Genomic DNA, 25,309 nt, shown 5'->3' with positions numbered 1-25,309 from the left:
AGTGCGCGATCACCGAACCGGTAGGGAAATTGGTAGAATCCCATCACTGAATCAGGCCATTTTGTGGGAAATTCAGTCTGGAGTTTTCCTTTTTTAGGAGTATAAAATCTTATCTCCAGCTAGTTCCTCCTTTGAGCAGTGGGTTGAGCTTTGATGACCTTTGAACACAGCTACAACTGTGACTCTTGCTGACTTAAACCTTTCACTAATTCAGTTCCGGTAATAAAGGGTTGTGGCACCTTTGCTCCTCAGTTTGTCAGACTTCCTGGGTGTTTCTTACTTAAATCTCACCATCCCAGAACAGGTTTCGCTCCTTCAGCCGGCCCTTTGGGATGAATGTATCGGGCACAAGAATAATATAAGATCACAGGGAAAGATGTAATTCAGGGGTGTCCAACCTTGGCAACTTTAAGACTTGTGGACTTCAACTCCCAAAGCTGGCTGAGGAATTCTGGGAGTTGAAGTCCACAAGTCTTAAAGTTGCCAAGGTTGGACACCCCTGATGTAATTGAAGGAACATGGCTGTTTCAGGGGTGGGATTTTCAAGGTTTAACAACTGGTTTGTTGATCGCGCGCTATGCCCATGTGCACAGCACTCAAATAACACAGCTAAGAAGCGGTAATCCACTGTGCCGCACTAATCAGCTGAGAAGATATAGGTAGGTAAAGCGCAGGGGCGGGCCCACGTGATAGTTGCAGTGAACTGGTTCGCTGCCAGCTGGTTTTCGGAGCAAGGGGTTCAGCCAATCCAGTCAAATCCCATCCCTGGGCAGTTTTTAAACAGAGGCAACTAAAATTGGAACATGAATTAGAGTGTGAATTCAGAACCCGTCCTATTCTTTTGAAATTGTTTTTTTCTTTTCTTAATATTTTTTCCCATTCTCACCAGAAAAAGTTGCCCTAGCGAAAGAAGAGAATTTGACTCTGCACCGAACGTTGGATCAAACCCTCTGTGAACTGGGCAGCATATAAGTCTGTGGGGAAGGCACCCAGACTTTGAAGGTCAAGAAAACCCTGACAGTCATGTTTGGATTGGCAGCTTCTTTTTCTGAACCCACTTTTCTTTTCTTTTTCTTTCACATTCTGCAAAAGAGCAAATATGGGACCAATTCTTTTCTCCCCCACTTTGAAATATTAAGGCTTTAGGCACAAACCGAACGTAGGCTTCTGTTCTTACCCTGTTCTATATGACAAGCACATTGTGAAACTGGAAAAGTTGTTTTTTTAATCCTTTTTGTTTTTTTGTACGTGGATCCTTCCAAGGTGCTAGGCCCATCCAGTACTGGAAACACACAGTCCATAGGTGTTCTGCAGAAAATTGCTTTTTGTCAGTTAGGGTGCTTTTCATGGCGGTTTGCAGCACAAAATACATTTGCCTTGTGTGTGGATCTGGATGGATCTTCTGTGGTAGCCTCATGTCCTTGGTTTCTTTTACGCAGTGCCAGAGAATCTTTTCTGCCTTAGATTCCTGGGTGTTACTGTGAACAAGGGAAATTTCCTTGCAAAAATGTAACGAAAAATAATAAAGTAGCCTGCACATTCCTTAGAGGCAGTTCAAGGCTGGAAACATATTTCTATCAGTACAACTGGAAATAGAGTGAGTTCTCTCCCCACCCTAATCCTTGCAAATGCCCTCCAAATCTCCTCCAGAGCAGATAGGGAAGAGGGGCACAGTAAGGGGCAGGGCATGGCTGGATTGTTTTCTTGGACAAATGGGCTTTAATTTTCATAGCACTGGATTCCACGGTGGGTGCCTTAATTAGAAAGGCTACAACTGTTTTTTCTAGTTTCGACCAATGCTCTAAATAATGTCCTTTTTGGTTCATCTCCTTGAAGATTTCAGATGCAGGGGGAAAAAAAACCCCACATTTTCCTGTTGGTCTACTTCCTTGTGCTCTGATCGGAAAAGAGTTGCTTGTGTTTTTTTTTTTTTTTTACTTCTGTATTTATTCAATTTTACAAGGTGGGGAAAAATTGCCCAAACCAATCTGTATTAAAACTTTCTGGCTCCTGTAAGAGAATCCTGTAACATGATTTTTGATCTAATAATAATTTTTTTAAAGTACATATTCCTTGATTGTGGCATTCTTAAATAAATACAAAAATGACAGCTGATGATGAAAGCTGTGTTGATAAACGGGAAGAGAAAAATTATCTCTGGTGTGTGGTTTCAGCTGCTGAACAGAACGTGAATGGGAGAGGAAGAGCATGAAATGGTGTGTTCAGTAGCTGGTTTTTGAGCTTGGTTTTTTTATGGCTCCAGTGGCTAAATTTAGCACCTTGTATTGAAGCTGCAAAGGGCATATTTAAAATGTGTGTGGCTCCAGGTACTGTTTCCCCCAAAATCAGACCCAGTTTTATAGTATGTTGCTCCAAAAGACACATTAGGGCTTATTTTCAGGTTAGATCTTATTTTCAGGGAAATACGGTACTAACTGGCTGATGATCTTAACTGGGACTTATTTTGGGGGTAGGGTGGCAACTCGGAAACAGGCATAGGAATGATTAGGGCAATCGTCAGAACCCCGACAGAGGGCTTATATTACAAGCATCCTGAAAAATCATGCTAGGGCTTATTTCCAGTTAGGTCTTATTTTCGGGAAAACATGGTAGTAACTGGCAGAACCATTTTGTAGTGACTGGCATAATCTTTGCTCCACAATAGCAGAACTATAGAGAATGTGTGAACATATTGAAGATGCTACAGGTAGTCCTTGACTTACAACAACTGAGCACAAATTTTCTGTTGCTCAGCAAGACAGTTAAGTGACTTGCCCCATTTTACGAACTTTCTGGCCACAGCTGTTTAGTAACATGGCTGTTAAAGGAACCTGGCTTCCCCATTGACTTTGCTTGTGAGAAGGTTGCAAAAGGTGATCACATGACACCCCCCCTCCTCCCGGGATACTGTAGGTATCATAAATATGAACCAATTGCCAAGCACCTCAATTCTGATCATGGGGATTATGGGGATGCTGTACCAGTGTACTGGTCTTGTGTAAAACAGTCACAAATCATTTTTTTCAGTGCTATTGTAACTTTGAACAGTCACTAAATGAATGATTGTAAGTTGAAGACTAATGAAAGAATGTTGTTTTAGAGGCAATGTCCAAGTTTACAAGAGGTGCCTGGTAACTCAAACAGCAAAAAGGCCTTTTCTGCTGCAATAACAATTCTGGGCTACTCTCAAGTTGCACCTTTTAGAATAGTGAATCTCCCCACACGGAAATCTCAATTAGAATATCTATTATTGCATGTTTTAATTTGTCCTGTCCATTTGCTCACAGTAGAAAACCCAACAATCCAGGACCACCATCAGATAATTGGATATGTGTAACTGTGACCCAACTCAAACTACTGAAAGGATTAGACTTTAAGTAAAATGCACAAAATTAGAACTTTCTTAGCACAAGACACTGAGTGGGGACAAGGCAGTAGACAAGAAATTTGAAAATCAGACTGACAACTTTCAGATTCGTCCAAAGTTTTTTCACACTGCATTTAATGCATGGTGTAAGACTGCAGTACTTGGACACTGTAGAAGTGAGAATGCAACACACAAAAGTGTGTCTTTTCTTAGGAGAAGGAATGGCTGCTTTAAAGTATTACAGATGGGTATAACTATCATATTCTTGCAGACCCTAAATCCATGATGGCGAACCTATGGCACATGTGCCACAGGTGGCACACAGAGCCATTTGTGCCAGCACGTGAGCCGCAGGCAAACTTAACTCACTGTGCATGTGCGTGCCTCACAGCTGATTTTCGGCCTGTTTAGGCCTTTTTCAGCCTCCCAGAGGCTTGAGGAAAGCCTATGTAAGCTGAAAAATAGGCCTGTCATCACTTCCTGTATTTCTGGTAATACTGGAAGTGATGAAACGGGCCCATTTTTCGGCCTGCAGAAGTTTTCCTCAAGCCTCTGGGAGGACGAAAAAGGCCTCAAATGGGCCGAAAATCAGCTAGGAGGCATAGTGCAGGAAAGGTGTGTGTGTGGGGAGATTGTGCGCACATGCGCAGGGGGCATGGGGGCAGGCATTGCCTTCTGGGTGCTGGCACACAAGGGCGCACACAATTTTTGGCACAGGAGCCCAAAAAGGTTAGCCACCACTGTCCTAAATGGTGCACCACCCTAACACACTTCTACACCTTAAGACAGTGATCCCCAACCTTTTTTACGCCGCGGCCCAGTATCCCCAACCTTTTTTATGGCGCGGCCCGGTACTGGCATTAGCTGGGCGCCGCCATCTTTTTTTGATGAAAAAGTGCTTCCGGTGAGCTTTCTACCCGGAAAAGCTCACCGGAAGCACTTTTTCATCAAAAAAAGATGGCGGCGCCCAGCAAGCCAGTGGCCCGGTAGGACTTGTTCCGCGGACCGGTACCGGTCCGCGGACTGGTGGTTGGGGACCCCTGCCTTAAGAGGAAAACCCTACACAGGATCAACAAACCAACTAAAGGAAAACCAACTGAAGGAAGATAAAACGTTAACAAGATTGTAACAGTTCACAAAAACTACAAGATCACAATAGTACATAGATTTACTGAGATATAATTTGGGTTTACATTACATTTCATTTTTGTCCCTTTCTGGATTTTAGGTTTAAAATTAAACATTGGTGCTACAAAGCCAAAATGATTATCCTGTTGTCCCGTACATGGGAGCAGGCTTTAAGTGGGTAAGAATTAAAACAATATTGCTGGTTTTAGTCAACTCATTTAGTTTCAATATCACTTTTTTGCAGTGGTGTTCAACTTTCAATATGGTATAAGCTCGCTCTTTACTTTTAATCAAGATATGTGTTTTTTAATTACTGCAGTTTATTTAAACATTTTCATAAGTAAATCACAGTGGAGAATGCAGTGGTCCTTCCAGTAGATGAAGCTGGGAGTCATTAGAATTGTCTTCTACAAATAATATTTCTTAGGAATTGTTGATATTGTATACCAAGGAGACAGTAAAGCCAGATCAGAGTGTTGAGAAATGATGGAAATATGCTGGATGAATGCTTTGGCTGATGTGATTATTCCCTTTGTATATATTTATTGCATACTTTTACAATGCAGCAATCAGAAAACGGTACATAGAGTAATTCTCCCACCCTAAGCATTTAAATTGTCCTTGAGCTGCTTTTCAGCAACAGACTGCATATATCCTAAGTTTTGTACGTGCCTGATCTTGTCTATAATTAGCCAAGGATTAATTTGTCTTTAAATGTGCAACAATAAAGCAGAAATAACTTAAACAGCTAACTGCCAGTTACGCAAAGTAATGGGTGCCATGTGTCTCTTTAAAAGCAAGTTTGATCAAGAAAAGGAAGTTACAAGAAAACAGCAATTCTGCCAAATGAGTTGCAGCTCAACACGCCTGCTTATTTCAGAAACAAAAGATATCAGAAGGAAATGTTGATGAAAAAGGTGCTCATTTAGTCCAGCTGACTTTGGGGATGTCATAATGCTCAGTCAGAGTATCCAAGTGTCTATTAAAATCCTAGGAAAGAAAAAGAATATTAGTCAGAAGCAAGAACTCATTACTTTACAGAGTACAAATATCCAGATTCAGCAAAGATCTATTTGAATAAATTTCTTCGTGAGTACATAAAATCCCTCCGATTTCAATGAATCTAGCTTGTATGTATTCAATCTAAATTAATCCAAAATAAGAAACTTTAAATATATTAGACATAATTTTTCTAACAGCCTAATCACAAGGATACACATTTGGAAGTAATGAAAAGAGCTCAGAAAATAGCACTGATGCTATGTGTAAACTGGCCCTGGGAGAGATCCAACAGACACCCAATGATGAACATGTAATTACAGAAGTTATATGTCTCATTAAACTACACTGAGGATCCCACCTTACTTGGCATGAAATGAAGGGATTGAGAATTGATGTTTGCCCCAACTCTACTGAACAACTTGTCTGCCACCTCTTGCAAAATTAGGTTGGGCCTTTCTTGAATATTTGGAAGGTGGTTAAGGACTGCTCTTCTGCTGAGAGTTCAAGGAGGAAAAGGGGATACAGGTGGTTCTTGACTTAATCACAATTGGGACAGGAATTTCAGTCCCTAAGTGATGGATCATTAAATGAGTCACCATGTGACCAAACCAAATTTAATTAACATTTTACCACTGTTGTTAAACAAATTGGTCGTTATGGCTTCCCCAATTGACTGTCGGAAGCCAGCTGGGAAGATCCGTGACTGCAACACATTGCAAATATAGTAAATGTGAGCTGGTTGCCAAATCCCTGCATTGTGATCATGTCTCTGCTGGATGGTGTCATAGTTGTATCTTTGAGGATGGGACAGAAATTACTTATCCAGGCTGTCATATTTCTGAACCATTGTTAAACAGTTGCAAGTGGAGGACAGTGGTGGAGCAGTGGTAGCTCTTGCCAGTTTTTATTTGTGTGATTTTTATTGCTTGTTTTGAATTGTTTTAATGATTGTGGATTTAGATGATGAAACTATGAGTCAAATTGTAGTAAATACAAATTATATTAAATAAATATATTTCAAAAGAAATACATCAGACAAAATGGATGGAGGAGTAATGGTATTAAATGAAAGTGCACATCTGTTTAGAGATCCAGCTAACTGAGCACATGGTTCCAGACAACAGCACTGGGTAAAAATACAAGGAAAACTATGATATTTTTATGGGAGTGTGCTATAAATAACAGAAAATTCAAATAATGCCTTCATCAACCAGATTAGAAAACTTTCAGGGAAGAAAAACATGGGATATTCAACTTGTCCATGCTCCATATAACCAAAACTGCAAAGTGCCCAAGATTATTCAGTATTTTTCTGACATTCATTTTCCAGAAGGTTGAAAACAAAGGAATTGTTTACCTAGATAAATTACCTTGAACTGATTGTTTACCTAGATCTTTACCAGAAGGGTAAAGAGGGCTGAAGATGTGCATTCTTAAAACATCTATAAAGAGTCGTCAAACTCTTACGGTGGGACAGACTTCAGTTTTGTTCCAGAAGTCAAGAAATGATGGGTTTATAAATTATTTCATTTTAAAGCAGACATTAATTGGACATCAGTTCCTAATAGTAAAAGCTGTTCAATATATTGTACACAACTCAGAGCTCCTCTCTTGAGGGAGATGAGCAGTGAAAAAATAAAAATATAAAATATAAATAATGGGACAGATTGCCAAACGAGGATTCTTTTTATCTAGAGATGTTTAAACAAAGATTAAATAGCCATCTTTTAGGAATGCTGTAGTCTAATGCTGCACTAGATTGTACGTTGCATTGGATGTGATCTCAAAGGTCTTTCTTATGTTCTGTGTTTTCTCTAATGACTAAGAAAGAACAGCCTACCAGAAAAATCACTCAGGCTGTTCTATAATACAGAAGGATGTGAGGAAGATTGAGGGGAGAAATTGATTAATCTTCTTTTGCAAATAGCTTAGGTTTAATAGCAATTTGCAGTATAAGAGTTAACATTTTAAGTCTACATCTATCCACAGAGGAAAATTCTCATCCATATTTTCTCCTCCTTAAAAGCATCTTAGGTTGGGTGATACAGCATGCTAAGCCATAATAAGAGTTTGCCATTATGCAAGAAGATGTAGCTCCCAAAGCAAGAACTTACCTCTACTCTCTGCTTGTGGGTTTTGGATGCTTTTTTCAAGATTCGTTCTATTTGCTATAAAATAAAAAAGGTGTTATAGGTTATTGTCATTTTGTCAAGGAAGATTTTTGTTTCCCTTTAACCCAAACTCTCTGTAGTGGCCTCTTTCTCTCTTAGATACCAACCCGCTTTTCCTGCATTTTTTCATAGGCCAACTGTGCTGGAGTACGTTTGTCTAGAGCCCGCTTCTTCTCCTCTTCTTCCTCCTGCTTCTTGCTGCTCACAATCTGGTCTACAATCTTGCTTCTTTCTTTATCTTTCTTCTTCTTTCTAAAAAGAGACCATTCAGATAAAGTAAAAATGCTTTGACAAAGCATGATAGAAAAAAAATACCATCTTTCTACATTTTCATGCCCTTTTATTATATTTTCTTGTTAGAGAAAAGGGCAAATTGGAACACTGGCACAAGCCTGAGGATAACCTGGTCTTTACAGCAGAAATGAGGAATTTAAAACACTTTGCTAATCGTGAATTATAGCTCCACTTCTTAATTTTGGGGAGTGGAATGAAGCATTTTCAGCCTATAAACCATACCAACTTCCCAAAGGCCTCGCCTCTCTGCCCTTTTAATGTGTGGGTGACTATTGCAAGACCAATCCTTTCCAATAGTGGGCCTTAAGTTTCTTTTCGAGACAGCCTCGCCTTGCTTTCCCATAGCTGAGAGGTCTCCAAACTTGGCAATTTTAAGACTTTTGGACTTCAACCCCCAGAATTCTCCAGCCAGCTATGTTAAAAGTTGTCAAGTTTGGGGATCCCTGCCATAGCTGATGAAGGGCTTTTGCTGCAGCAGCAACAGCCAAATTAATCACTCCTCCTTCTATCCTTCTCTTGCAGTGTTGGTCGTGAGGACTCTGTTGTTATTAGTTTAGTTTAGTTTAGTTGTTTAGTTTAGTGTCACTGCACCTCGTACAACGAAATTAAATCTTCAGTGTACAGTTTATGACTATGAAAATAAACACAAACACACATCCCTCACATTGAATTGAAATTGTTAGGGCTTCCTGACAGAAGACCAAAGCTAGAAATTAAGATTTTATTATTTCCCTTTCGGCTAACAGCAAAAGAAGACCCGCCTCCCCAAAAGAGTGGGGCGAGCGTAGGATTATGAAAAACAAAGCCAGCGTCTACGCGGCCCCCTATCCAATTTCTGCCTTGGGAGGCTCCCCTCACCGTTTCCCCGCAGACCCGCCGTCGGTGCCCCCCTTTATACGAAGAGCGCTTCGCTGGACAGCTTCGTACTCCGACATCCTCCGTTTCTTTCAGCGCATCGACGATTCCCTTTCCTCTCTCTCGGGGGCTGTGTGGACAAGGCTGCGAAAGTATTTCCGGGTTAAAGGAACCAAGCAACAAGAAACTTCGGAATGCGTACACGGGCGGATCCCTAAAACCGGCGAACGGCTGCCTTTATCCATAGAGAATTAAATGCTAGAGCGGCTCCAGGAATGAGTCACAGAAGGTTTTGCTGTTTGGACGTTAAGGGAAGCAAAAGGGAAACGCGCTGGAGCTGCGAGCGAAATCAGAGGGGATGTTTTACCTGAGATGCTTAGAGTTAGGTAGATTAACAGAGTTGGAAGGAACTTTGTAGGTCACCTAGTTCAACCCGTCCCCCACGGCCAAGCAGGAGACTCTACACCAGGCGTCTTCAAACTTGACAGCTTTAAGACTTGTGGATTTCAACTCCCAGAATTCCTCCTCCAGTCATGTTAGCTCAGGAATTCTGGGAGTTGAAGTCCACAAGTCTTAAACTTGCCAAGTTTGAAGACCCTTGCTCTACCACACCATTTCTGACAGATGGCAGGCCAGTTGAAAGCTTCCAGTAACGAAGCTCCTACAACTTCTGAAGGCAAGCGGTTCCATTGGTTGAGTATTCTCACTGTCAGAAAATTTCTCCTTATTTCCAGGTTTCATCCATTATTTTCCATCAGTTTCCATCCATTATTTCTTGCCTGGCCTTCAGGTGCTTTGGAAAAAAGGTTGAACTTCACCAAACACTGAGGGCGTTCCTATCTGGGACGGTCATCTCTTCCATCAAGCACACAGCTTTGGGAAGGCATGATGAGGAAGGCAACACCCGCCTGGCTAGCCAGATCAAGCAAATCAATTCCACCAATCAGTGGAGTGACAAGATGTTGTGGGGCCAGATCACTCTCACATTTATTGGTGACTTCATTTAGTGGCAAAGTTGTGATGCTGGTGAAACAAATATTTCATGGCTTGGTTCTCACAATACATATAACCAAGTCAGTGAAAAGACTAATAGCTACACTGGTGGCTTTAAGTATTGTACAATGCCCTCCCCTCATTGATGAATAATCAGTGATATATAAATGTTATAAAAACACATTAAATAAATGAAAAATGGAGCACACAGTGGGCTGATCTGTCCTAAAATAGGTGTGCAAACCTCTTAATCAGCACACAACCCAGAATATTATTTTAAGGATTGCAACTGGAAATACTCCTAGGTAATGGAGATAATTTTATTTGCTATTTTTTAATCAGAATTATTGGGACAGAATGCTGAATCTTTAGTACAATTCGTATCTTTGTCCTTCACAGAAGGAAATGGATTCATTCTTGGCTTTATCTCTCTCTCAAAAAACATCGATTATCTTTGGTCCAGTTTTCCCCACATTTGGGCATTGTCAGAAATCAGGATCATATTTTGATAACTTACTATTCATTTAATGGATGGATTTAAAAAGTTCTGGAAATCTATTCCGGTAATCTTGAAGAAGGAAGTACAAGTTTCATTAAGTAACTTCCATATCTATTGCTTTGGTACTGCCACACAGAGCTGCGTGGAGAAAGCATAGGAAGCAACCCTGGCCCAGATAAAATAGTTTTTTGTCATGGAGCCTAAACTGCCCTTTAATAATAAACTCTTGTAAATAGATAGATTCCAACATTTAAGTGAGTCTTCCAGAGATACAGAAGTTATACTGGAATCCTGAGTACACTGAAGAAGTTACAAAATCAGTTTTCTATTGTGGCAATATATGTTCACAGGGTCAATAGTAAGTTTGATTTTTGCTTGGGAATTTCAGAAAATCCTATAGAAAAGGCTGAACCCAAGTAACTTTCTCAAAGGAGAAAGCAGCTATTTGTAAGTCAGACAAGAGTCTAATGCCAAAGAACTGCAAGATTAGCACAGTCAGACCAAGGTGCAGTAAGCTAAGTGGACTGATGTTGTCTAACCTGCTGGGAACCTTTATACGATCACAAGGACTTGTAGCTCACAGTTCAAAATCAAACATTTATCTAATCAGTCAAATAATACTCTCCCTGCATCAATCTCCTACACCAAGAAGGAAGCACAAGAGGAAAGGAATTTGACCTGTATATGTAAGAATACACAGATTTCTCTAAAAAAATAATTTACTTTTATTTTGAGACATTGTGCAATTTCTATTATGGGAGTGTCTAGAATGAGTGCCAAGAACAGACTAATTTTGTTTTTCCTGATTCCAAGAGGGAGGGTGAGTAATCCGCTACAAATGTCAGTGCTTCATTCTGTCTTACAGGCTACACCCTATACTCCTTCATAGATTGGGAAGGCAGAGGAAAATCATTTAGAATTATGCTGATCATCACTTTTTCTATTAGCCATGATAGCAGTCATCTCCCGAGAGAAAAAGAAAAGCCTGTTTCAAAATGTCCGGTATCTGATTTCTTGATCTACATGCCCCACATTTATCAGGAGCAGTGATGGAATTAATGCTTCTCTCTCGCAGAAGAGTTGATTATGAAAAGGAGCCACTTTGTCCCATTGCATTAGACGGGTGTAGGATCAGATCCAGAGAGGAAAAAAAGCCCATGGAAATGGGCAAGTCCAGAAAGGTTGAACAGCACCTCATGTTAAGGCTGTGCCCCTCACAGAAGAGCACATCGGAAAAAACTGCTTTTCTTTGGCTGATTTGGGCTGATCTTCATTCCTGGGCTATTGCCCTGAGGGCTATTGCCTTCCTAGAAAGGTAAAGAATGGCAAGATTCAGTTACTAGGAAATTGAAAAGTCAGTCTTAAACTTAAAATCCACTAGCAGAATAGAGTGGAAGCTCCATTATATTATTGCTATACCAGTTATGCAAGCAGAACTAGCCAAAACTGATGAAGTAATACTGGAATACTGTTGGAACATGTAAGTAATATTAAGCTGCCAGTAATGCTATGCAACAGAATATCCAGAGCAGCAAAATCATGTACAGCATATAGGATAATTATATACAGTAATTATGAAATCAGTTGAATAAAGAAAACAAAGTGAAAGACACACTGTTTCTGTACCTCTCTTGGAATCTGAAGATTCAGAACTCCCAATTATGAGCTCTCGTTTTATATGATCCCTAGGTATTGTCTGATAGTAAAGTCTCTCTCCCCGCAAGTATTAGGGTTTGCCCTGGATAGGCCACTACAAGAGAAGGGACAGCTGTACATTGTGTACATGGCTGAGATGTGGTTGGGCATTAACAGGGATGCGATCCTATTGATTGGCCTTCCTGGATTTTAGGTTTTAAAGTAGTTGTAAGGAGAAGGGCGGGGAAGAGAGCTTGAGGATCTGATTGTTTCAAAGCATATTTGGGGGTTAGCCTTACAAACAGATTGGCAATTGCCATGCAAAATAACCTGGAATTCTATTGAGTTTGTGGAACCCTAAAATGGGTGTGGTACTTTTACTCTGAGCCTTATTACCTGTAGGCTTGATCTGTTCTGCTTCTTGCTCTCTTGTGCTAATGACCAGGTATGTGCAACTGGAGCTAAGCAGTGGTCAATGCCTCTTTGAGAGAGAGCAGAATGCTGCTTGCCTTGAAAGAGGTGATAGTGTGCCCTCTCTTGAAGTGGCCAACTTTTGCTCGGTTATATTTGACAGCTTTCAGCTCCTCTTCAACCTCTTCTTCTTGGGAAAAGTTAGCTATAATAGAGTCTAGAAGAAGATCAGCTGTATTGTCTTGATTCAGGCTGTATAGCGGGGAGCACAAATAGCACTGGCTGCACAGATGGATGAAACTTTGTCATGGCCTGGGTATAGAAAGTCCACCCTTCCTCTTCAATGGTAGTAGCTGTTGACCCTGCACTGCAGAACTCATTGACCCAGAAGTATACATGGTCCCTCCTTTTCTGATGTTCCAGAAGGCACTTTCTTTTTCAATGGTTCGGGTTGAAAATTCTGAGCATTTTACTGGTCATGCAATCCTACGTTAATTTTAATTATTCCTGTTTTCTACACTATCCAGATTGTATAATTTGAGTGGTCAATAAATACTGTAAAAAACAACAAATGCATTATACTTATAATAACCTTCCTGCCTGCAGTGCTAGAAAACCATATTGCTCGCACAAAATATTATACACATCCATGTGCATGTAAGCTTTTTACTGTTCAAGGCAAAGAATTCACTCATAGCTTCCGTTCAATGTTCAACAGCACCTTTGCTTTCTAAGAACAGGATGGAGAGGGCAACTTTGCTTACTGATCTTGTTGTAAATATGATGCCATGGTTAAGCATGATTTACAAAACCACAATGACTGGGTTCTCACAGTATACTAAATCTGAACAAAATAAACCACTTAGAGTGATGTGTGAATCCAATCAATGAGTCGGACAATCAGGGAATGTCTTCATATCCATGAAAGAGAATATTTGCCACAGTTCATAGTCTTTCCCCAAAGGAACTCTATGATAATGAAGGTGCTTACCAGTTTCTTGTCAATTTTTGCTTTGATGTCTCTGGCAAGCGTAAAAAATGCCTAAAATGAAAACAAGAAATACAAAAGTGTGTTAGTGTTTGGGGATTAACCCCTAGCAGAGTATTGCAGCAGTAGTCAAGCCAGGCAGCCAAACGAGAGTGGAAGGGCCCCAGAGTATACACACACTGAACACAAACACTTCTTTGTAGTTTAAATAGTTTTTAATCCATTTAGAGTTTAAAGCATTGTCATTCAGTCCATTAAGTCATTCACAGTATTTCCATCCAGTAAGACTCACTAGTATAGTCCAAGTTAAGAGTCCTTGCAATATCTTTATCAGCCGATAAAGATATCTTCTCCTCCTCCGGTGCCTCTCTCCAGAGGAACAAACGCTGGTTATTCAGCAAGAAGTTCAAACAGTAGAACAGTAGAATTACGCAGTAAATCAGCAAACAGTAGCAAACAAGAACAGTTCAGTCACAGGCACTCACAGTCAGTAATCACAGTTAGTCACAGTAAGACACAGTTAGTCGCAGTAAGACACAGTTAGTCGCAGTAAGCTTTCCAGCTTCTAATGCTTCCTTATATTGTAACTTCTAACTGCACCCTTAATCGGCTAATTGCCTGCAGCATTGTGCTTAAAGTGATAAGCACTTAAACCATGATATCTAAGTTTATATATTTATTCACCCAAACCATATTTGGTATCAATGTTATACCTAACATACTCCCTTTTGGGTGAAATAAATATATAATACCTTACAATCTAACCCCATATTTTTCACAACTCTCCTGGTGCTTACTGGCACCTTGGGCTTTAGTAAAATTATCAGCTAAATTGTCCTCCGACATACAGTACTCTAGCTGAATCATCTTACTTCTTACAGATTGTCTCACGTTTAGGTATCTTAGATCTGTATGCTTGCTCCTTGTTTTTACTCCAATATTTGTGGCCATTTGAATTGCTGCCTGATTATCTTCATGTATAATTATAGGATAATCCACAGTTATACCTATATCAATTAACATTTGTTTATACATTATTAATTCTGTACATAACAGTGATAAACAGGAGAATTCTGCCTCCATAGTAGACAAACTTATATGCTGTTGTCTTATTGACTTCCAGCCTATTAATGTCTTACCCAGCATTATGGCTGTTCCTGAAGTCGACTTTCTAGTGTCTCTTTCTGATGCAAAGCTAGCATCTGCATAAGCACTCAGAATTAAATCACCCTTTGGTTCTAAATACAATGAATAATTCATTGTCTTTTTAAGATATCTTAATATCCTCTTAGCTGCAATCCAGTGTCTTTCACATGGTGCAGAATTGAATCTAGCCAACTGATTCACGCAGTACGATATATCTGGTCTAGACCAATTACTAATATAACTCAAACTACCAATTAAAGATTGATAAATCACCTTATCAAACTCCGGGCTTTGTTCATCAGTGTTGCTAAACTCCTGACTCATTGGAGTCTTAGCTGGCTTACAAAGCTCCATCTTGTAATCTTTTAGCAATTTGCTTATCTTATCTTCCTGAGATATCTTAAAACCTTTCCGTGTTTTCTTTATATTCACACCGAGATACTTCTTTATCTCCCCTAATTGCTTGATCTTTATTCTCTTTCCTAATGATGCTATTATTTTATTTGCTTCATCATTAGTTTCAGTAATCAATGCAATGTCATCTGTGAATAGTAATAATAATGATACTTTCCCATTTGTCTCCCTCTTAAACAAACATGGATCGGCTAAACCAGCTTTAAATCCTATATTGTTTAGTTCTTTTACAATATACTGGTTCCATTCATAGCCTGATTGTTTAAGACCATAGAGGCTTTTTCTTTAACAACCAACAATCATTATTATCCTTATTTTCACTTTTAATACCAACAGGTTTTTCATATAAATAGTATGTTTTAATGGGGCGTGCAAGTAAGCAGTTTCCACATCTAGATGGTTAACTATATAGTTTTTACTAGCTGCCCACACTAAAGCTGCCCTCAAGGTTGCTGCCTTAAGACTAGGTGCAAACACCTCATCGTAGTCATTGGCATTCTGCCTAAAACCTTGGGCTACTAACCTTGCCTTATGGATTAAATTACCATCTTTATCTGTTTTTACCTTAAAAATCCATTTGCAGCCAATGGACTTCTTACCTACAGGTAATTTGGCATTCTCATACACTTTCATATCTCTTAATGAATTCAGTTCCTTATTCATTGCTGCATACCATCTTTCTTTTTCCTTAGTAGGATACTTTTTAATTTCTTCAACAGAATTAGGAACTTGATTAATCTGGCACACTGTGTTAGCCTGGTACCTATCAGGCGGTCTAGATACACGTGTAGTTCTTCTGGGAATTACAGGGCTTACAGGAGGACTTTGTTGAACTACTACCTGTTCATCTTCCTCATTCTGTTCAGCTATTGAATCTGTTTCTTCCTTTATGGGCACTATTTCATCCTGTATTTGTCTCTTTACTTTATTTTTAAAGTTACAGGGATAACTAATGGGATTTCTATAGGATTCAATAACTACATCTTTATTGGCATCCTGTTCTAATTTCTCCCATCCTTCATGTTCTAGAAATTGGGCACTAGCACTACATAACACTTTAGATGTGCCTTTCTCCCAAAATCTATATGCCCTATGGTTTGCCTGATAACCAACGAAGAAAAATCTTTTAGCTCTATGTTGCCCTTTTTTTCTGAGTTGTGCAGGAATATGCACCCATGCTGGTGCACCAAATGTGTGCAGGTAACTTAGGTCAGGTTTCCTGCCATGCCACCTGGTGAAGGGTATTTCACCTGTTGTTGTATTAACAACGTTGTTCAATATGTTATTAGCACACATTGTAGCCTCCCCACAAAGAATCAGGTAACCCAGAATCATTTAACATTGTTCTAACCATTGCCTGTAGTGTTTGGCCTCTTCTTTCAATAAAGCGTTATGTTCTGGCCTGTATGGAGCAGACTTCTTATGCTCTATTCCAGCTATCTTAAGTCTGTTCTGGAATTTGTTATTAATAAATTCCGTACCATTATCTGTCACCAGGGTTATCAGTTGTCGTTTAGACTTTCTTTCAGCAAACCTAAGCCAATTGAAAAAATGTTGATATGTTTCAGTTTTGCTTTTAATTAAATAGCAAAACCCATATCTAGAATAATGGTCCATAATGCTCAGTATATATCTAGCACCCCCATACTGGGTTTCTTTGGACCTATGATGTCTGCAAATACCACTTCTAAAGGTTCTTTTGTTTTGAAACCATTTAGCCTATTTGCAGGCAATACTTTGCTCTTATCTTCACAGCAAACATTACAACGCAAATATTTATCACAAGGTTTTAACCTTATTCCTTCAGATAACTCAACTGTACGTTTTAGCATTTTAAAATTTACATGCCCCAAACGCCTATGCAATAAATGGATACATTCATTATGAGGTTTTATATTATTAAATACAGTATGTGCCTCCCCTTTCTTACTATTATCTAAGACATATAATGTTCCATTTAAAGCTGCAGTTACCCTTTTGTTATCTTTTTCAATTATGCAATTATTATCTTTAAAAGTAATTACATAACCTAATTTATCTAATACCCTTACTGAAAGCAAATTAAACTTTAGTTGCGGTACATACAACATTTTTATATCCTGGTTTATGCACGGACAATGTGCAAGACCTTCTCCTTTCGCTTTAAGATTCCAGCCGTTTGCAAGAGATATATGTTGAGAGCTTGTAGACATTTTTATAAATTTTGTCTTATCTCTTGTGATGCAGTGGGATGCGCCACTGTCAACCACCCATATATCATTCTTCACATCAGAGTTGCTAAACGTGGCTAGTTCAAATGCTTTCTTTGGCTTTTTTATATTCTGGCTTTTTCTCTTTTTGCAAAATCTTGCCAAATGTCCTCTGCCTCCACAATTAAAACACTTTTTAATTGTGTATGCCGTCGAAGATAAATTCTCTTCTTCCGGGTGCTGTAATTTGCTTTGCTGGTTTCTTTCAAGCTTTGAAGATAATTTCTCTTCTTTCTTATCTTCTCTCAGCTCGTCACGCTCACGCCTTCTTCTGGCTTCTTCTAGTAGCCTGCCTGTTATGTCGGTTAATGAGAGGCTTTCTTTTGGCAATACCTCTAACGAAGTCACATAGTCATCATAGCTTTGATCTAATGAAGATAATATTATGTAGACTTGTTGCAGTTCATTAAATATAAGCTCTTTTTCTTGCAAATCTTGAAAAATGCTCTTCATACAGTTTAAATGAACTAACATATCTCCATTCCTCTGAAGATGCGTTCGAAAAAGCTTCCGTGTAAGATTTATATGTGCTCCCACACTGTCCCGAACATAAATCTTCCTGAGGTTCTCCCAGCAGTTTGCAGCATTTTCTTCTCCACGAATATGGACAAGCTGCTGATCACAGAGAGTCAGTCCTATGATGCATAAAGCCTGCTCATTCTTCAGTTTAAAGTCTTGTAACTTTTCGTTATCATCATCATCAGCAGGATCCCAGCTACTCACATCTGGTGGGTTTGCTATAATGTCCCACAAACCTTCTCTGCGTAGAAGTAAACTACATTTCATTGACCATGAAACATAGTTTGTTCCATCCAGCCTGGATATCATGGACAGTTGTGACAAATTTACTTGTGCCATTACTCTTCAGATATTTTGACTATTTTAAACTAATTAAAACAGTTTGTTTTTACAGTAATGTGCAACTCACACCAACTCTCTCTGCTATATCCTGGTTAGTTAGACTATGCTGCTGGGCCCATAACCAATGTTAGTGTTTGGGGATTAACCCCTAGCAGAGTATTGCAGCAATAGTCAAGCCAGGCAGCCAAACGAGAGTGGAAGGGCCCCAGAGTATACACACACTGAACACAAACACTTCTTTGTAGTTTAAATAGTTTTTAATCCATTTAGAGTTTAAAGCATTGTCATTCAGTCCATTAAGTCATTCACAGTATTTCCATCCAGTAAGACTTACTAGTATAGTCCAAGTTAAGAGTCCTTGCAATATCTTTATCAGCCGATAAAGATATCTTCTCCTCCTCCGGTGCCTCTCTCCAGAGGAACAAACGCTGGTTATTCAGCAAGAAGTTCAAACAGTAGAACAGTAGAATTACGCAGTAAATCAGCAAACAGTAGCAAACAAGAACAGTTCAGTCACAGGCACTCACAGTCAGTAATCACAGTTAGTCACAGTAAGACACAGTTAGTCGCAGTAAGACACAGTTAGTCGCAGTAAGCTTTCCAGCTTCTAATGCTTCCTTATATTGTAACTTCTAACTGCACCCTTAATCGGCTAATTGCCTGCAGCATTGTGCTTAAAGTGATAAGCACTTAAACCATGATATCTAAGTTTTATATATTTATTCACCCAAACCATATTTGGTATCAATGTTATACCTAACAAAGTGCATGACTGAAAAATGCTTCACTGCTACAAGCTGCATCCCACATTGCTTTTGAACTGTTTTCTTTATATAAAGAAAACCAAAATTAAATACAAATTATTCCAAATGAGGAAGGACACAGAAAACATTTGGCAATTCATTCATATGCCAACAGCTAGAAGAATATGGCCATAAACACCTGGAATGTATGACAGCTACAACTGCCAGAATTCCCAATTGGCATAGTCAAAGTCAATTATGCAGTCTCATATCTGGATAGGATTACCTTTATGCTGCTTTTGTTAGCTGACCATAGAACGTGCAGTAAGATTGCTAGATATTTGAGATTAAATTTATAGAATGTATAAATGAGGTCAAGCACTACGCTTTATAAGAGGCTGCTGTAGTGAACAAGAATAGGAGTTTAATGTTCAAAGAGTAAAACTGTTTCAGGCATAAACTTGGCTTTTGAGTGGCTGATAGCTATACTCTAGAATTTTAGTATGGCCATGGTAAAGAGGTCAGTGGGTTTTAAAAAACAATACCAAACGCAATATAAATTAAATATAATTGATGCAATTATTCCAAATGACTCCCCTCTTTCTATATTAATATGATAGTTTGACGCCAACTATTGGAAGCCACTAAGACATTTCTTAGCATTGGAATCCAAATCCCTACAAAATCACATTTGGGATAACACATTAGATAAATCATTTGCCATTTGGACAACAGTGGTTTTATAAGTTGAAGAGTCAATACTTACATTATCTACATTAATGTTTGCCTTTGCACTGGTCTCCATGAATTTAATTCCAAAGCTGATAGCCAGCTGAAGAAAAAGAGATATCAGATTAATTATATGAAACAGAATTTTAACATGAAAGTCTCCCTCTCTATTGCTATCAAACAACAAAACATTCTAATATGATGGGAATACAAAGGCTATACACACAATCTCATGTGGGCATAGTAGGTACCGTCAAACAGGTGAGTTTCTGGTTGTTGTTTTTAATTTCAAACTGCCTTTCACAAGAGCTAAAAACTGCTTCTGTATTTATAGCAACAACTACATTTCTAACAACATAGAAAGGCCAAAGGCCTTTCAGGGCTCAAAGGTTAAGAAAGAAAAACAGTCATCCAAGTTGGCCAACTGCATTAACATAATGCTCTTTTCTGCCTCACAACATGCTGTATTTGGCTAAATGCTCAAAGTGCTCCAATTAGGTCACCCATATGTCCAGACTAAGAACAAAGAGTATCAGAGAAAGAAGCTTTTTCTTTTCACTTTGTGTCACAGAACAAAAATATTTTATTTTTAACTCAAATAAATTATATGAAATATCTGAAGTTTTCTGGAGCCTTTTCTTGAGTCTTCACAAGGGCTGATGATTTATACATGATTAAATATAAATTGTATTTTGACTTTTTACTGTCAGCATGGCTGTTCTAATGTTTTGTTGTTTTCTGTTAACCTAATACAACTTCAGGGTAAATACCAAACCTCCTGAATTATATTATCTATTCTTCCACTTCTGAAATATTTCCTTTGAAGCAAAGTAAACAAAATCCAAAACCCACAGTACAGGTAGTCCTCAACTTACAACCATTTGTTTAGTGACTATCTAAAGTTTCTGAGTGATAGTTTTTCACACTTAAGACCATTGCAGCATCCCCATGGTCACATGATCAAAATTCAGACGCTTGGCAACTGGCCTATATTGCAGTGTCCTGAAGCCCGTGATCCCCTTTTGTGACCTTCTCACAAGCAAAGTGAACGGGGAAGTCAGATTCACTTAACATATTACTAACTTACAGTAACAACTGCAGTGATTCACTTAACTGTGGCAAGAAAGATTGCAAAATAGGACAAAAATCACTTAACTGTCTTGCTGAACAATGGAAATTTTGGGATCAATTGTGGTTGTAAACTGAAGACTAACTGTACAAGAGTTGGGTGATTATTTACTTCTTTTTATATGATCCTCTGAATTTCTAGATTCTAGGATCAATCTTACCTTTTCACCTTGCTCTCGGGAAACCTTCCGCTTGTCAGTTATGTCACATTTATTTCCAAGGATCATTTTTTCTACATCTGGAGATGCATGCTAGGAGAAAGAAAATATCTTCAGCTCATTTATCAGATTATCACAACATAGTTGACAGTTATGTAGTATTCCTCTCTCATTGCTTAAGGAAGAATTGCCAGTGTAGACAACTTTTCTGCCATCAAATTTTATATAATCCTAACGTTATAAGAGATTTTAGAGGCCAACTAGTTCATCTCTTTGTCTCATATACCCATTTCATCCATGCCACTAAGTAACAAAGGGAATCCAGTTACAGAGAATGTTGTCACAACCAGATCTTGAGTTCTCACAGAATGTGGTGCTATGCTAAATAAGAACTGAATTTTATTTAGACTGCAAATTATTAATAATTATTTTTATTTTATTTAATTATTATTAATAATTCCATTGTGCAAATTTCTGCAGCAGTCAAAAAGACATTAGGTAGAAAGTGCTTCAACCAGTTTATGAACAAATAGGAAGCTGTCCAAAGGAAAGAAAGATAATATGTCCATCTAGCTTTCAACAACCTGGCAATATTCAGATGTCTTAGGATTATATCTCCAAAATCTCAACTCTTGAAAGTCATCAGTCACCAAAATCTATTTAGAAGGATTGTCTACCCACAGCGATGACTGCTCTTGGGGGTCTTAGAAAGACAACAAATTTTCTCATTAGCTTTAATCAATCCTCTTATCTGTCAATGAAAGAAGCAGAGCCCTTAAAGAATATGCTGTCATGTATAAACTTTACTACTTAAGTGTTAATATTTCCCAGATATCAGGAGACAAAATACAGGATTTGCCCCCTGCAAGTACCTGTGAGAAATAACACAAAATCTGACATTTTAAAAAACCAAGAGGTTTATACATTTTAATAGAGAAAACATACCTCTTCAATGTTTCTGACCCAGTTCTGAATATTTTCAAAAGATTTTTCATTGGTAATATCATACACCAGCATGATGCCCTAAAGAATGAGACAGAAAAGTGGACTGATGCTTCTTTAATTTTTTAAGGATTTGAAAATATAAATGTAAATGAGATAATTGATACAACTTAGCTGATAGCACTGAGCAAGGTTTTCCAAGGAACAGTTTGGTAGAAAGAAGCAGGAGACTGATCTGACTAGTGATGATGGGGGTGAGGGAGGGTAGGCAGATGAGAATTGTGTGGGAAACATTTCAACTCTGAGATTTAAATCTGATGCAAAAGAGACTAGGAAATCAATGCTGAAACATAAAAAAGGAAAGAAATGACTCTATGGTAAGGAAAGAAAAAGGAAGTTGAACTCTTAAGCATTTAGAAATGATGGAGGGAAAGCTATAAGCAACAACAACCAAAAAAAAAACCACCCAGCAAGCATAGATACAAAGGCTTTAACATTAACTACAGCCAGATTCCTACTGAAGGAACATCTTAATACAGTGGTTCTCTACCTGTGGTCTGCGGGCCTCTGGAGGGGGCAGGATGTCAGCATAGAGGATCTGCTTATACTTGAAAAAATATTATAATTTAAATCTAGAGTTACGTCTTGGGGGTCCATGGCCATAGTCTGTGGCCCAAAAGGTATTTAAAGTGGGTCCGTGGTAAAGAAAAGGTTGAGAACCACTGTCTTAACAGATTGGAGGAGACTTTGAGGGACTATCCAGTGTTAATGCTCATCAGTACTATAGAGAATTGAACTTACCATTGCTCCTCTATAATAAGCAGTTGTGATTGTCCGGAATCGTTCTTGCCCAGCTGTGTCCCTAGAAGAATCAGACAAAATGTTGTTTCAAGGTCTTTATAAATACTACATTTACATTACACCACTATTTAATAAATCTTTAATAGCAAGAACACTTAGACTTATATACCGCTTTAGTGCTTCACAGCCCTCCCTAAGCAGTTTAGTCAACATATTGCCCCTAACAATCTGGGTCCTCATTTTACCAACCTTGGAAGGATGGAAGGCTGAGTCAACCTTAATGTCAGAAAGTGGGAGACAGTTTTGTGCTCCATCCTTATCAGCACTTATCACTCAGCTCCAGTGTTCTTAGGATGAAGGGCAAGGAGAAAGGGTGACAGCGTTTGGGCCATTGAATTTTCTTCTTACTTATGATCCCTGTACTATGAAGTGGCAGATTTCTCTAGGCATAGAAGTGGAATGAATACAAGGGGACCAGTAAATTAATGGACAATAGGGCCTATAGGAATATCGCACAAGTAGACTTATGTACAAATACCATACAATGGAGTTATGACCATTTTAGTGGCCTTTCAAAATTGTAACAATGTTACAAAAATTACTTATGACTGTTCTTTGCATTTATGACTATTGCAGTGTCCTTACAGTCATACGATCAAAATTTGGATGCTTGGCAACTGGTATGTATTTATGACTGTTGCACCATCCCAAAGCCGCACGTTTGCCATTTGCAAGTTTCTCAGCCAACTTCCGACAAGCGAAGTTAATGGGAGAACCTGGATTCATTTATCAACCAAGTGATTCATGTAACAACCATGATGATTCGTTTAACCATCATGGCATAGAGGCCATTAAATCAGTCATGACTCACTTAACAACCAGCTTGCTTTGCAATGCAATGCAAATTATGGTCCCAATTGTGATTGTTAAGTCGAGGACTACCTGTTATATAAAACAGCACATTGGCTCATCCAGGATTCTTTTTGATTGTTCAGTTGTGTCTAGATCCATGGTCTTAAAAGATAGTATACAGTAAAATATTGATGATAAAGATGACACAACTATGAAACAATGTCTGGCTCAAGATCAATTAAATACAAGGGTCAGATTGCTCCAATCCTATGAGGTACCTAGTATTTTTATTTGCCTTTGTCTTTTTCTCGGCAGGGTCAGACCAGTCTGCAATTACCTCTTTTTTACTTTCTAATAATATATATTGAGCTTATATGTAAAATAATAGCTAACATTTGGCATTTGATTTGAAGCAGGTACATGTCATAAGAAGACCATCCCTGGTCTAAAGCAATCTTCCCCAATATGGGGCTCTTCAACTGTGTAGTGGGCTCACCACATCTATAAGTTAGGTTTTAATTCAGCAAAATTGGTCGTCTCTGAGGTGTCCCCTACCATATCTGCAGCTTAATTTTCTTGCCATCGAGTTCAATCGTCCTGATTTTGAAATCAATACCTACAAAAGAAGATTTAGAAATATAACATTTGTTAGTTTTTAAGGAATCGGAGCATCCTATTGTTCTTTTTTACAGATGAGAATGATGGACAAATGCAGTTTCTTTAGATTTCTAGTTATTCATATACCTTCGTATATTACCCTTTCTCAGAATGACTCCTTCACCCACTTGTCCTGAAAATAACCATCGAAAATTAAGAGAAACCCCAGGGTAGTAGATCAATATCTCATCTGCAAAAAATTAAAAATAGGGGCTCCACTATTGTTGCTTAACCACTATTAAGGAATGCTGCAAAGCCATCAAAAGGAGCACCACTTGGCATCCCTCACATAAAATTTCTTCACTCATCTCATAAAGCCATAGTCTCATCTGACAGCAGCAAATCCCAGTTTGAGTATGTTGTCACCTATTCTGTGATAGGTTGAGATGAGAGACTATTTAATAAACAAAGATTTGAAATCAGGATTTCTCTGATCTGATCTAGCATTGTATCTATCATAATCCCACCGCTGTTTTGCTTTTTTGTTTTATTTTTCACTGCTACTCCTTTCTCTTTCGCTCCTTCCTCTGAAACCAACAAAGGTAGATTACAGTTTTTCATTCATTTTCTGCCTGGAAAAATGGCTTCGACTTTTATCCATAAGTCTTTAAAAAAATAATTTACTACTTTTTTATTTTGTTCCCTTCGATAAATTACCAGTGCGGAAGGCCTTTCTATCTGAGCACCCGCTCACAATCCCCCTGAGAAAGCTGAACTCAAGAGAATTTGGGCCGTTGGTGAGGGGACGTGAACCCGGATCAGCCTGCTGGTTCAGTCCACGCGAAACTCAATTCCCTCCCCTTCATCTCCCCGCGGGGTCTCTGAGGGGACGCTGCCTTTCGCCGCGCCCACAGCTGAACAGCGGCCCACTTCGCGCCCTCGCCCCTCTCCTGAGCGGCGGGAGATGGGAGGGGGCGGTTTCCATGGTAACGCCGACCGGAAGGGGTTGAGGTCGCGAGGGAGCGAGGAGTTGTCATAGCGACAGTGGCGGTAGGCGGAATGCTCCCGTCGCCAGGCGGTGACGCACCGATTGTGGAGATGAAAGTGGCGTTGAAGGCGTCCTCGCTGAAGCGGAAGAGCGCGCACGTCTTGCCCACGCCGGAATCGCCGATCAGCAGCAGCTTGAAGAGGTAGTCGTAGGTCTTCGCCATGTTCTTCGACCCGGCGGCTCTATGGGATTTGCCACCGGCCAGCAAAGCTGTCCATCTTCATAACGGTGGGATTTCATTGGTCTCTGCGACTGAAACGTCATCAGGTGTCCTCCCTCCTCTAGATTATAGCCGGAA

General features: G+C 39.1%; 3 protein-coding genes across 6 annotated transcripts in view; 1 reads left to right on the top strand and 2 right to left on the bottom strand.

Annotated features, from left to right (window-relative positions):
- Nucleotides 1-2,137, top strand: part of TPM4 (tropomyosin 4) — a 28,195-nt gene extending 26,058 nt beyond the window's left edge. For all 4 annotated transcript variants that reach the window (XM_087952493.1, XM_087952491.1, XM_087952495.1 and 1 more), the window contains one exon: nucleotides 890-2,137. In XM_087952493.1, the coding sequence (XP_087808619.1) occupies nucleotides 890-972 (83 nt within the window). In that variant the 3' untranslated portion in view covers nucleotides 973-2,137. The remainder of the gene's footprint in view (nucleotides 1-889) is intronic.
- Nucleotides 2,138-4,517: 2,380 nt separating this feature from the next.
- On the bottom strand, nucleotides 4,518-8,942 carry FAM32A (family with sequence similarity 32 member A). The gene is made up of 4 exons (XM_026670914.2): nucleotides 8,821-8,942; nucleotides 7,776-7,920; nucleotides 7,612-7,665; nucleotides 4,518-5,485 (listed from the first exon to the last, which is right to left on the bottom strand). The coding sequence occupies exons 1-4, from the start codon at nucleotides 8,895-8,897 to the stop codon at nucleotides 5,417-5,419; spliced, it is 345 nt and encodes a 114-aa protein (XP_026526699.1). The 5' UTR covers nucleotides 8,898-8,942; the 3' UTR covers nucleotides 4,518-5,416.
- Nucleotides 8,943-11,010: 2,068 nt separating this feature from the next.
- Nucleotides 11,011-25,265, bottom strand: RAB8A (RAB8A, member RAS oncogene family). The gene is made up of 8 exons (XM_026670911.2): nucleotides 25,051-25,265; nucleotides 23,922-23,982; nucleotides 22,515-22,575; nucleotides 21,717-21,794; nucleotides 20,775-20,864; nucleotides 19,523-19,588; nucleotides 13,347-13,397; nucleotides 11,011-11,616 (listed from the first exon to the last, which is right to left on the bottom strand). The coding sequence occupies exons 1-8, from the start codon at nucleotides 25,172-25,174 to the stop codon at nucleotides 11,524-11,526; spliced, it is 624 nt and encodes a 207-aa protein (XP_026526696.1). The 5' UTR covers nucleotides 25,175-25,265; the 3' UTR covers nucleotides 11,011-11,523.
- Between the last annotated feature and the right edge of the window lie 44 nt (nucleotides 25,266-25,309).

The sequence above is a fragment of the Notechis scutatus genome, chromosome 1 (assembly GCF_049901735.1).
Source record: "Notechis scutatus isolate UNSWTSFEM ecotype Mainland chromosome 1, rNotScu1.2, whole genome shotgun sequence".
In the NCBI taxonomy this organism is placed as follows: Eukaryota; Metazoa; Chordata; class Lepidosauria; order Squamata; family Elapidae; genus Notechis; species Notechis scutatus.
The sequence above is the reverse complement of the archived record's forward strand: the minus strand, read 5'-3'. Positions and strand labels throughout refer to the sequence as shown.

What these genes read in the sequence shown, in the direction of transcription:
- RAB8A (XM_026670911.2), bottom strand. Translation starts at nt 25,174, where the DNA reads ATGGCGAAGACCTACGACTACCTCTTCAAGCTGCTGCTGATCGGCGAT. An exon ending in AAAATTAAGCTGCAGATATG is followed by an intron (nt 22,576 to 23,921) that starts GTAGGGGACACC and finishes TGATTCTTCTAG; the next exon opens with GGACACAGCTGGGCAAGAAC. An exon ending in GGGTCAGAAACATTGAAGAG is followed by an intron (nt 20,865 to 21,716) that starts GTATGTTTTCTC and finishes TCTTTCTCCTAG; the next exon opens with CATGCATCTCCAGATGTAGA.
- FAM32A (XM_026670914.2), bottom strand. Translation starts at nt 8,897, where the DNA reads ATGTCGGAGTACGAAGCTGTCCAGCGAAGCGCTCTTCGTATAAAGGGG. An exon ending in AAAAAATGCAGGAAAAGCGG is followed by an intron (nt 7,666 to 7,775) that starts GTTGGTATCTAA and finishes TTTATTTTATAG; the next exon opens with CAAATAGAACGAATCTTGAA. An exon ending in CCCACAAGCAGAGAGTAGAG is followed by an intron (nt 5,486 to 7,611) that starts GTAAGTTCTTGC and finishes TTTCTTTCCTAG; the next exon opens with GATTTTAATAGACACTTGGA.